This window comes from Centruroides sculpturatus, unplaced genomic scaffold, assembly GCF_000671375.1.
Source record: "Centruroides sculpturatus isolate CEXI.00-Female unplaced genomic scaffold, Cexi_2.0 scaffold621, whole genome shotgun sequence".
Lineage (NCBI taxonomy): Eukaryota > Metazoa > Arthropoda > Arachnida > Scorpiones > Buthidae > Centruroides > Centruroides sculpturatus.
This window is the reverse complement of record NW_019384795.1, coordinates 293,234-306,660: the sequence shown is the minus strand read 5'-3', so window position 1 is coordinate 306,660 and position 13,427 is coordinate 293,234. Positions and strand designations below refer to the sequence as shown.

At 27.1% G+C, this 13,427-nt stretch overlaps 1 protein-coding gene across 1 annotated transcript in view; it reads left to right on the top strand.

Moving 5' to 3' along the window:
• LOC111629387 (protein CBFA2T1-like) overlaps window positions 1-13,217 on the top strand; it is an 80,557-nt gene extending 67,340 nt beyond the window's left edge. Inside the window, exons 16-17 of the mRNA XM_023373282.1 lie at window positions 8,470-8,723; window positions 9,666-13,217. Coding sequence (XP_023229050.1) covers window positions 8,470-8,723; window positions 9,666-9,947 — 536 coding nt within the window. The 3' untranslated portion in view covers window positions 9,948-13,217. The remainder of the gene's footprint in view (window positions 1-8,469; window positions 8,724-9,665) is intronic.
• The last annotated feature ends 210 nt before the right edge of the window (window positions 13,218-13,427 follow it).

Here is a 13,427-nt window from a genome sequence, read left to right as displayed (position 1 = left end):
ATTAATATTTATTTGTATAAAAAAATTAATTTTTAACAAATACTTAATAAGAGGAGAAAGAGGACAATAAACTTCTACATCTACATATATTCAACAACATTTGCACTTCATTTCACCTTTCCAGAAAAGTTAGTCCAACTAAAAAGTGTGTGATCTAGCTAGCAGTAGCTAGCCCTTGTTCAGAAAAGAAAAATATGTATTCTGATCAATTAGTCTGGCTCATTCTTTTCTGAATGTAAATAGAGAACTTATTTAGAGCAGGGATAATAAAGGAATCATTCAAAAATATTCAAATTCAATTGGGTCAAAATAATTTAACTATTAAACACAAATACTACAAAGAATACTTCATATTTAATAAATTAAATTGATGCATTTTGTTATTATATTTGTCAATTTGGACATAAATTATTAATAGGACTGTTAAACTGGTGTTAGGTATTAACACAAAATTGAGTAAAAGTTCTTAAAAAAAACAGAATTTCTTTATTGAGCCTCCTAAAGAAATTCTGTTTTCTTTAAGAACTTTTACTCAATTTTTCGTTAATACCTAACACCAGTTTAACAGTCCTATTAATAATTTATGTCCAAGTTGACAAATATAATAAGAATTGAAATAAGGACAATAAGGCAATAATAATGATGCATTTTGTATTTAAAATAAATAAATTATAACAAACTACAAAAAGATTTTTAAAAATTAATAAATATATAATAAATTTTCTTTCATTTAAATAAAAAACTAAAGTAAATTTAAAATGCGGGAATCCTTTAACAATGCCAAACAATCTGCTGGATTTTATTGGGCTATATTTTTTTAGCTTACTTTAATAATTAGAAGTAAAATAATTTGTCTATAGGTGGACACTTAGAGTCCCACTCTGAGCTAATTCTTTTCTTCCAAAATATTCTAAAATTTATTAATTTTGTTTTTTTGCAAGCTGCTAGGAGAGAAAACCAAACCCAATTGATTTACTGGAAACATTTTTGACTCTATATGGTCAACTTCAGCCAAAAGGTTCTTTTACAAATAATATTAATGAATGTGAGAATTCAAATAAAACTTCGATAGAACTTTTTATTTTTAAAAATTTGACTAAAAAGAATATAATATCTATAGAATTTCTCTTTTTTAAGTTTTTAAAATAGAGATTATTTTAGAGAATACAATAAATAGATGTACAAATAATCTTAATAAAAACTAAATTAAAAAATGAAAAAATATTAAGTTGACAACAATTTTATCCTTTTGATTAACCAAGAGACATCACTCTGTTGAGTACAGATTTCAACATTCATTGAAGTCAGCTGCGTAATTTGCATTTGGTATATTGAGATGCAGCTATATACTTGTTCTAAAACTCTGATTGGCAATCCTTTTTCACATTCTGTTATTAATATTGATTTTACCACAGAAATATCTCGTCATAAGCCCACCGAGTTACCGAAGTGAATATCTCCAATTATAGAGTTTTGATTGACTGAAAGTGTTCTTTAATTCTTTTAGGAAGTGACCTGGTAGTAGAACCAACTTAACAAAAATATTTGCCATGCTTCTTTAATTGCAGAGCATAAATTCTAGACTTAAAACAGAAATCCACTGTCTTTATCACTGCATAGAATATGCATTACTGTAAGTAATCTTATAATGTCAGAGTTAAAAAATATTGAATTTTCTTGTGTACTTAGGAGCTACTTAGAAACTGACTCCATAGAGTAGAAAATGTTTCCAATAAATCTATTCGTGTTTGGTTTCCTCAATTAGAGACTTTAAGAAAAAGACAGATAATAAACATGGTGCCAAGTTTTGCTTATTATAAGAAGTCTAAATTAATTTATTTCTAATTATTAAATTCTCCAGGAAATGACAGCATAACCATCTACTGTACCTCTGGATAAATTGCTTTGTTTCTAACTATTAAAGTACAGTACTCTTAAAATATAGTCTGATAAAATACGGCATATCATTTGGCAATGTCACATATTATCTATCATAAGGGTATCAAGTAAACACATATCTTCAAATAATTAAGATCCTATATGTTGCTTAACTTCAAAATTTTTAGTTAGAAATGTGTAAAAGTTATTAATATACATTTCTTGTATATAATATGATGAGTTAAGTTCCAGACCACCAAAAGGCAAAATACAGCTTTTTTTTTTACTAGACAATGCATGTAAAACCCTGACAATATATTTATACTATCGTTAATTTCATTAAGCATGCAAACATACTAACCTAAAAAATGCAAAAGTAAAAATAAAATCAATAGAAAAATCTCCAGAACTTCTAAGAGCAAGGAAAGTGCCAAAAGTAATAAACAAGAATATGATTGAATAGTGCCATAGCAAAGCACTGTAAATCAAGATATATCTGTATTTAATATAATAAAAACTGCAATAGCTAACACTATAACATTATTTTGTATATTCAGAGCATATTATCATCAATATCCTTACATTAAATAAATGCAAGGAAAATTTAATTAAACTTGAATGAAATTTAATAAACGTTTTTATCCTCATAGAAATTTGGAATCTAAAACATTATTATTACTAAGAATGAAATTTGAAATTTCAATAGTTCTTCTGCATAATGCCAGTTGATAATATTTATATTTATTTATGTATTCATTCAAAATAAGCTCAGTTTTAACATCAAAAAGCAATGTTTTAATAAAAATACATGAAACAGATAACATTAAACTATATAAAAAGCATATTCAAAATAACATAATAAATATGCTAGAAATAATCTTAATTTTGCTTTAAGAAAATATCATGTACAAGAGTGTTAATCAATCATTATTTGTTTCTTAAAAGTTTTAGTTTAATAATGCTGAATTTGGGAAAAAAGAATGAATTTTTGATAATAGAAAATATTTTTAAACCAGGAGCCAGTGTTTGATAATACTAACTGGAAAACATACCTGTAAGTGGTAGAAAATGTTAGCCTATTAAAGAATTTTCTACTATTTAAAGTTGTTTTTGAACAAAATAGTTTAAGATAAAAGTATGTTTGAATTATATGTAATGACCTATTGTAATTTTGTGTGGATAACCTGTGGGTTACCTGTGTTTGAAAGGGGATGTGCCAATTTTAAATTACAGAATATAATTTTAATACTAATTGGGCTACAGTTTGAAAAAAACTATAGAATTATAAATTCCCACTGTCATCTGTCCATCCATCTGTCTTTCCTTAATCTTGAGAACAGAGTTAAATAGACAAAATCCCAGACAAGAAATGGAAATCTTAGGGGCAGGAGGTCCCAATTAACTATATTTGAACTTCTGATGCAAACCAGAAGTAACATTATTTCAATTAAAAACTTTTCCCCTGAAAGCAGTTAATAGATGACTGGCACAACTGTATTGTTAAAGGAAAAGTATGATGTACAGGGGCAACAGTAATTTGAAGTGGAGAGCATATACTGTATGTTAAATTAAATAAATTTAAAATAAATTAAAAATTGTAGCCCAGCATTGTGACAATATCACAATAAATAATTGCTCATAATAAAATCATTTCCACTTTAATTTTTTAAATGCTTCTCTTACTATTATTACTGGACAAATGAAATCAGTCACAAAATAAAAATGATAATTGTATTTATTTATTTTTACACTTAATTTATATTTGGGACAGTTCATAAAACACCTACAATCGAATTACAGAGGTGTGAGTACACGGGTAAATAGATTTCTACATTAGACTTTAAAAAATAAAGCAGAAAAAGATAATGTCATATTTATTTTTGATTTTGTTAATTATTATTTTGAATTAAATTTAATTCAAAACTTCAAAATTTTTGTAATTATTAGTCAATGTTAGTATAAGACAACAGTCTATTCACTTACTTTTTAAAAAAAATTATTTTTTGTTAATTATTAATACTTAACCAAATTATAGTCTGGAAAATCCAGAAAATAATATGATTATTACAGAATATTTAGGATTGGTTGTTTATTTATATCTACAATTATTTGTTAACAGAAATAAGGAAATAGAAAAAGCAATATTTTGATGCTTGAGATGGCAAATTCTAAACTGCATACCAGTAATTATCTTGCTTTTGACAGTCATCCGGAGGCACGGGGTATATGGTGAGGCAGATTAAGAGTTTTATTTTTGTTTTTGCAATTTTCCACGGGGTGTACACCGTCATGGGTTATCCACACAAAATGCTAAAAGCACAAAAATTGAATTAACCAAAAATTTGCTTATTTTATGTAATCATTTAAAATTTTAGGTATCTGTTTACAATTCATTGAACATAATAGGAATATTCTTAATTTTGCAATTTTTCAATAATAAAGTTATGGTTATATACCCATGATATTCTTCTAACAGCAATAAAATAGCTTAAAAATATTGTAAATGCTAATAACAAATAAAATCATCATTAAGACTGACTTATCCTTATCCTCAAAATTAAGCTTTTTGCCAATAGTTAAAAATATAAAAAGTTTTTAAATAAAATAGCTTAAATTTCTTCTATTGGAAAAATGTACTTATTCCATTTAAAACAGAAATTACTAAATACAGAAAGATATTTTCAACAGAAGTAATTAATTTTTATATCAATTTTAAATATATATTATTGGCTTATAAAACATTTCATTATATAACTTTATTCATACTAAACATGCAAACATTTTTTTTAATATAACCAGAACCTGATCTCTAACAGCCAAAACAAAGTACATCTATAAACTGAACAAGACAAGAATTAATCAAATTACATAATTTAATTCATTAATAAATGACTTCATTTAGCCAAAAAATAATCTAGTTTTTAGATATGTTTTGGCATTTTTAATAATGAAAATATTTATGGGATCCTCATTTCTATATTCAATTAATTCATTCATATTCAACATTTTTAAACTTTTAAGACAAGTTATAAAATTATAATTTTAAATGTTTAAAAACGTTGAAAATATATATACATAATGCTCTTCTGCTTTCCAATATATGCTGCACTGAATGCACATATAATATGAAGAAAAAAGTTATGTTATATATATCTTTTTTTGTAATTGTGATTTTACTTTTAAAATTAGCAATAAAAATGTATTTTATCTATACTGTTAGAATTCAGTTAGTATAGGATTAAATTTGTAGATAAATCATAAACAATTGAATTAATTACAAAGATGACTTTCAAAGAGTTGGAACAACATTCTTTTGTATTCCCTAAGGCTGTTGTTTCACATGATTTAAGTTAAGAAGTCAACTTGTCATCTTACAACAACAAATTAATATATTTAGTATTTGTAAAAATTTATTTTAATTTAAAATGATCTTAACCTTGATTTCATGTTTAGATTTATTATTTCAACTTGAATATTGTATATTGTATATTATTAATTAATTGAGAATGTGCCAATTATGAATATTTTAATATAATCATAAATATTAAAAAATATCAAAGCTTCTAATATGTTTATACACCCATTTTTGAGATTTAAATCACAAAAAAAGCTTTCAAAAACAATTCTTGAACATCTAGTGTCAAGCACATATTATCATAACAATGTGTTTAATTGTTGCTATGGTAATATAAATAAAACATATTAGGGAGATTTTTGAACTAAGTATATACTTAGAAGAATATATCAATATCACAATGAAAAATATATTACATGAATAATAGAAATGAAAAAGGACCCTGTTCTAACTAAAGCAGTCCTAAACATGAAACTGTCCATGTGACAAGACAAATTTTTTTTGAAAAATTGACATCAAATAAGATTTATCATGTCTGATATCTTTCTGATATGTGGTAACACTGAAAATACCAATAAATTTATTGGAAAGAATACAGAAAGTCTTTAATAGTTAAGCATTAGAATGGATATGGAAGAAAAATTAATAACTGATGCATTCTAACTTGATGATTGTTCAAAAAACCTTAGAAACAATCTTGGAATATTTTATTTTAAAAATTACAGAACAATCTTTTGTATCTTTTGTATTTTAAGTTATTTATATTACTAAAGTTATGCTTAGAACAGATTAAGACATGGTCTTACAGTAATGTATTCTTGTAACTGAATGTTCCACAAATTTTAAAATGAAAATTTAAAGATAATTAGTAATTTAAATCTCAGAAAACAGTTCTGTAGTTCAGAAAATTGCAAAATTTTTTAATTTTAATTTAGATATTTAAACTTCATAGTCTAAATAAATCTATATTCATGCATTTCTCTTTGCAAAACCATTAACTCATTTTAGAAAATAATTGGAAATTTTGCTTATTCAAAACATACATATTATCTCCCTGTTACTCTCTCAGTATGAAATGTTAAATGCACTAAATATAAAACTCATTAATAATGAATGAAAGGTTTCACACTCTCTTTAATGTAAAACTTTCAAAACAGTTCATTATAAAGATGCAATCTTTCACATTATTAAAATTACATCTGAATGAATTAAATTTAAGATGCCAATTATTAAGAAATATAAATAAAACTTGAACAATTTTTCTTTAAATTATAGAAAACAAAATCTGTTCAAAATGCTACTCCAAGCAGATAATTGTAAAAAATCCTACCTTCATATATACAACTTGTTTTATTTTATCAGTATTTAGAAGAATGTAGAATTAAAGATATTTAATTAAAAAATATTCAATTTGTAAAAATTGACAAAAAAATCCATTGCAAAATACTCATCAGTTTTGATTTAATAAAAATACTTTTATCAAACTGTAATGTTCACAATATTATATCAGTTTAGTATTGGGTATTCAGTTACTTAGTTATTAAAAGTTAGTTATTAACAACAAGTATTACAATGTAATTCTGTAATCATTGAATTGGTAATGATATTCATTATAATAATTTTGTTTGTGTAGGATAATTTAAAATACATTTATTGACAGAAAAGTTATGCATCAAGAAGGAGGTATTAGAATCAAATGTAATGATGATGGTAATAAGTCATTACAATACCATGGCAATGTGACAATTTCCTGTCGAGCAACAGTACAATTTAAAGGAACATTGTAAAACCTTCTCTTGGCAAAAAATATTCAACAATAAGGTCTAAAATGGAAACACACTTGCACTGTATGCTACTCTGCATCAGATTTGTTTACAGATGTTGCAACTGCCATTCCAGATCCTTCTCATTCATAGATGGCCTAAGCTGGCATCACATTTGGTCCCATAAATGCTTGATGGGAGAAAATCTGAAGGCTGGGCAGGACAAGCAAGTATGGTAAAATGACAAAGACGTTCCTGGCAAACCCTAGATGTGTGTGATCAAGCATTATCTTGCTGGAAAATGTCTGTTTACAGTCATGCCATGAAAGGCAATGCAAGGGTGCAAGATTTCCTTAATGTGAGCTGTGTTATCAATGTCCTTTGCACTATTACCAGAGATGATTGATTGTCATATGAGATAGCTCCTCAGACCAGCATGTGTCAACAGTGGAGACACTGTACCTGTCAATAGTAAAGGTGGGAATGAAGCACTGAATGGCCCACTTCACTAACATGATGGTCATCCATTCCCAAACAGAACTGAGATTCATCACTAAAGTCAGGCAGTCTTTAGCAGTCTATACTTTTCCATAAAGGCCCTGCTGCAAATGAAGCCAGTGATGTTGGGTTGCTAATAGTAGGACATTTAGTAGTAGTCATATGTACAAATTTTCCTCTGCTAAATGCTATATGTACAAATTTTCCTCTGCTAATGGTATCTAAAGAGATAGGATCCTGTGGCAATGCTTCTACCAATCTTTGGATGATGGACAAAACTGCCATTACAAGTGTTTGTTTTTGTCATATGATCAGGTGATCTTTTCTCCTGGTGATCTGCCTAGAGCATCCAGGGTCTGCCTGATGTATCCACTGCTTCAACATCTTCTTACAGTCAGGACAGAGGAACGTACATGGTGAGAGGTTGGCAAAACAGCCATCTTACTTCCAGCCTGATGACGTGGTCTTTGTCAAACTCCATCAATTGTGAATAATGTCTTTTATTGCATTGTACAGGCATGTCTGGCATTTGAAGACCTCCAAACAGCAGGTACATCAAAAAATTTCTAAGACTTTAAAGATATAAAAGGCTTGCAAAGGTGTGAACCTCTGCAAGCCTTTTATAGGATACTGGGAAATTTTAAGGGACTGGTTGCATTACCTGGTGTGCAATTGGACTACAATTGTAATTGTTTAGAAAGCAGTCTGAGATATATTTGCATGCAATGTTTTGCAGTAATTAGACAATTCTATCTCTATGCATAACTTTTTTTTTATCAATGAGCTTAATTAATTTTAACAATCTAAATTTGGTGATATAGAATTCTAGGTTCAGAAATTATCTTTAATTTTATTATAATTATACATATATAATAAAATACTTATTTGATAAAATATACATACTTAGTATATGTCATAGAAGTCAATGAAAATTATTTAATGTTTAGAGGCTGATTTGTTTATTTAATCTTTTAGCAGCTGAAACAATGATGAAACTACCACTCATCCAGAGACAACCACCTCTTCTTGCACCTCCGGAAGAAGCCGTAAATGAAGTGAAAAGGCAGGCGGTTGCGGAGTTCCAAAAAGCGGTGTCGGTGGCAGAAACTAAAGCCAGTGAACTAGTGGCTGTCGAAAGAGCAAAGATGGAACGGCTGCTGAGTGAAGCTAGGCGTCAGGCGGCTGAAGAAGCTTTAGCAGCAATTAATCAACAGGAAGATTCCACAGAGGTAAAAAATAAAAGCTATATTTTGATTTTTATATTATAAATAAATTTAATAATTGATGAAATTAAATATGGCACTTTTAAATAGCAGGTAAAACATTCTTGTAGTTTAAAGTATAAGTATAGTTAAGTTTAAAATATTTTAAATTAGGCACATTACATTAAAATTGGTGTTTCATAGATGAATTTGAAAATAGCTTAATATATGAAATCTATTAAAAAAGTTTGGTAAATTAAAAAGATAAGAATAAATTTTCCTAAGTCAGATATTTTTGTAAATTATATTAAAAATATAAAAATTTGATAAAACCACAATAAAATCGTTGTTATCCTTTTACTTTCCTGACTTTTCATCCAAGGAGAACTTTAATAACAATAAATTGATTTTAAAAGACTTTAAAACCTTTACTTTACATTATTTTCTTTAGTTTTCTCATAAATGCATTTCAATTTTCTGATCCTCATCAGTAGATGAAACAGATAAGAAAATGAATGTAACGAAGAAATTGAATGAAAATGAATAAGAAAATGAATGTAATGAAGAAATTTGGAACAATTTGTTCTATTGAAGTATTTGTTCTATGAAATGTATTAACATGCTGATGAGGATCAGAAGATCGAAATGCATTTATGAGAAAACTAAAGAAAATAACACAAAGTAAAGTTTTTAAAGTCTTTTAAAATTTATTGTTATTAAAGTTTATCTCGGATGAAAAGTGAGGAAAGTAAAAGTATAACAACAGGTGTTATCGTGGTTTTATCAAATTTTTATAGCTTAACATATCTTTTAATTCATAGTTTGAAGATTAAAGTTATAAATTTAAGATAATTAATTCTCATATAATTTCATAAAATGTAATTAAAGTTTTAACTAATAAATTTTGCTTATTTTAAATAATTTGCAAATATTGTATCATAAAATCCTGAATTGCTTTGTTTCCCTTAGACATGTTGGAACTGTGGCCGCAAGGCAAATGAAACATGCAGTGGATGTAACGTTGCCCGATACTGTGGTGCTTTCTGTCAACACAAAGATTGGGAAAATCATCATCGAGTCTGTGGTCAGTCAGCTAATCTAAATGTGGGCACAACATCCGTGACACAGGCAACAACTGGTGGGACATCAGCAATCACACAAGTGACCGGAAGCACGGTACTGAAAAGAAGTCCGAGTCCCACAAGAACTGGTTCGATCGATATCAAACCCACTCCCGAAAATAAACATTAAAACGTTCATGCTGCATGGCTAATTATTTCTGTTTCATATTCATTGCTGATGATTTCATTGCTCACATTTTCAATCTCTATAAAGAGAAGACTTCAATATCATTGGTGTTCATCGGATGGTCATTGAACTCATTATTGTGATGCAGCATTGTAAATAGGAAAAAGTAAAGCAAGTTCCTGTAGCATCGAGTCGTAGGCTGCACTGTATTTCCACAGAACTGCAATTCTGACCATAGAAATTTTTATTTGTTGTCATATTCAAACTAAGACAATTTATGTGCTATATCATTCATTGTAGTGCAGCATGTTTATTGTATAATAATTTCGTTGCACATTTTCATTCACTAGTCATTATATCAGATAACATAAAACATTATTCACTTGTTTATTTAAGCAAGCACCCGTAGACTTTACCTAACAAATCTAGTGGATCTACGGGTGCATTCTAGTCACCAACCATTCGAATTGTGCAGTGATTGTTAATGGCAGCTGTTGTATGTTGCCTTAAAACAACGGAAAATATCCTAGCAGTACGTTTTGTTTTGTTTCTCTTTGTTTTTAAATGTATGGTCTGTTATCAATGTCCTAAAAGATCTTAGATGTCATTAAACATACCAAATATTTATATTCGGCTAAGTAGGTCAAACAACTAGGGTCTTTGCTGCTCTTTTCCAAAAATAATGAGTTTTGTTATTTTAATAGAAACCTTTTATTTTTATTTAGTTTTCAAATACTATGTATCAACTGAAGGTATGGCTGACAACTCCACTAAGTTATATTGTTTGATATTATTGAATTAAAAGTTGCAGACATTCAAGTGACTTTTAATATAAATATATATATTTATATATATGTAATTATAATTATATATGTTTTGATAAAATAGATAACTAAATTCTTTTAATTCTAAAACATAAAATTTGAAAATGAGATAAAAAATGTGAATGATAATGTTGAAAATTTGTAGTTATATATTTGCATCTCTTTGTAGAGAATGCAAATTGTAAAAGCTGTGATATTGTCAGCTAATTCTATAAAAATTACAAATTCTCATCATTATTTAAGTACTCTCAATTTATGACAATAATATATTGAAAAAAATATCTTGTTTAATTAAAAATTATTAGAATTTCATTTAAAAATTGTGTTTAAATTTATACATTACTTCTTTGATTCATGTTTAGGCTAAGCCACAATAAATATTTCTCATATTTGTTTATGCCATTTTATTTTAACATTAAAAATGATTAAAAGAATTTCGTTACTATTTATAAATATACCAAAGATAAAAGAGATGTTTACTAGCTTACCTAGAATTGTTATGTATCAATGTTGAATTATATTTTTAGTTTGTAATCTTACTGATTTTAAAACAATGAAAATTTAAACTATTACATAGCTAACAGTATTAGACAATATAATTTAATGCTATATTGTAGCATGTTAAAATAAATTAATATATTATGTATAAATATCCACCAACTGTGAACTCTCTGAAAATACAAATGGAACAAGCAAGAGTGCAATAATGTCATTTCATTGGCCAAGCATTACCAGTATACGTTTATAAGGGATTAAAATTTAGAAAAGTGCAAAAAGAAAAAATCGTATCTAGTCAATTTAAAAGACTAACTTGCTAAATAACTGTAATTCTTATTCTGACTTTTACTCAAAATTTGGTTTCGAAAACTTCGAAAACTCATTCGTCAAAATTGATATTTTTAAAGCAAAAGGATGAGCATTTGAATTTGATTTGAAAAATTTTTAATTAAATAATCTTTGCAAAAATTTAACTACTTAGTAAATTGCCATATAAATATCAGAAGTACAAATCTGACTGAAATTCATTATTATAAATATTAGTTTACTATTATATTACAGCACATAGTTTGAGTTCTTTCTTTAGAATTTGTGTATAATAAATAACAACAAAGTATCACTTTTACATACCCGAGTCTTTGTAATGTCAGTTATTGAGAAATGTAAAAACTGAATGAGAAATTAACTTGTACAAAAAATTTTATTTTCAGATGTTTATATAAATTATGTCAATAGCTCAATTTATGTTCTCATAGTTAATATATAGTATATCAAAACAAATATTTACATTGCCAATGAAGTCACTAAAATTGTATATTTTTTTAAAAGCAGGATTTTTTACAATTTCATTTATTTGGAAACAATGTTAAATTTTACTACAACTAAACATGCTCTCTCCTTTTTGTGCCATATATTTAGGTAAAATTGGCCATGTATATACTTGTTCCATAAATTTATCTCAACATCTCAATATGTTTTGCTATTCTCTTATACCTTTTGTATATTTTAATACCTCTCCAACTGCATGATATTATTTCTTTTCAATATACTTGAATATTAACTGATATTTGTGATATTAATTGGAAATTATATTCTAAGACCTTTAAGAGATTAATTAATATATTTATAAACATATTTTGAGTTTATTTGAAACCAAAGAGTGGGAGTGGAGCCATACCATGTCATTGTTTTTGCCAAATTTCCCATTTTAGTCACCATCTGTTGGATTAGATAAAAACCGTACTTGCAGCAAAGCAAAGCTACCTTATACCAGCCGGTAGCTATATTCTAGAAAAAATTAAAGCTGGCAGGGTAAAATAGTCTAGTTTATGACTGTGTGGAGTTGCTTTAAGTTTCTCATCACAGTAAGCTCATTTGTTTTGTTTCCTTATATAATAAGTTATATAAATATGTTGTTTTAATTTAAAAAATTCCTTGATCCTTATTTTTTATCATGAAAATTGGGTATTATATTACAGGGTCAACCAAAGTAAATAAAAAACAAAGTGTCAATTTACTTTTTAATTTAATTTTTTAAAATTGTTTTTGGTTTTGATATGGTAAGTCGGTGTCCTAACAAGACAATAAAAGCTGTTTAATAAACGCTGTGTTTAATGCATTTGTGAATAACTGTCTAAGGAGTTCAATCTCTGGCCGCTGTTGTATTTAGAAACATTACCATAGACACTGTACAGTTGTGTGTATCAAACCTGTCTGTGCACAGAGCTCTCAGTTAACTGTTTGTAAACATATATGTATCTGTTTTGTATGGGACATTCAAAGAAGTCTTAATTTGTAAAAATGTTATCTATTCAGTATTTATTTAAAAATAAAGTGTTACAATCAGAAATGATAGCTACTTACTTCTCTTATTTATCTTGCATGCTTCCATTTGTAAATAAATTTAATTTTCACATCTTCAAAACTGGTAAATAAATTCCCAAAACTCTGGAATAGTCACAATTACTGTACATTCTAAATATGAAAAGAAGAAACAAGTCTTTAGAAAAATCAAACATTAATGCACTTATATTAAAACAGTTAAAACACACTTATGAAGACTAACTAAAGCTATTTATCTATTCAACCTATCAATATACAGTCAGACTGTATATTGATGATAAATTATTTTATTGCTAATTTGTATTGCATATCACAAAAT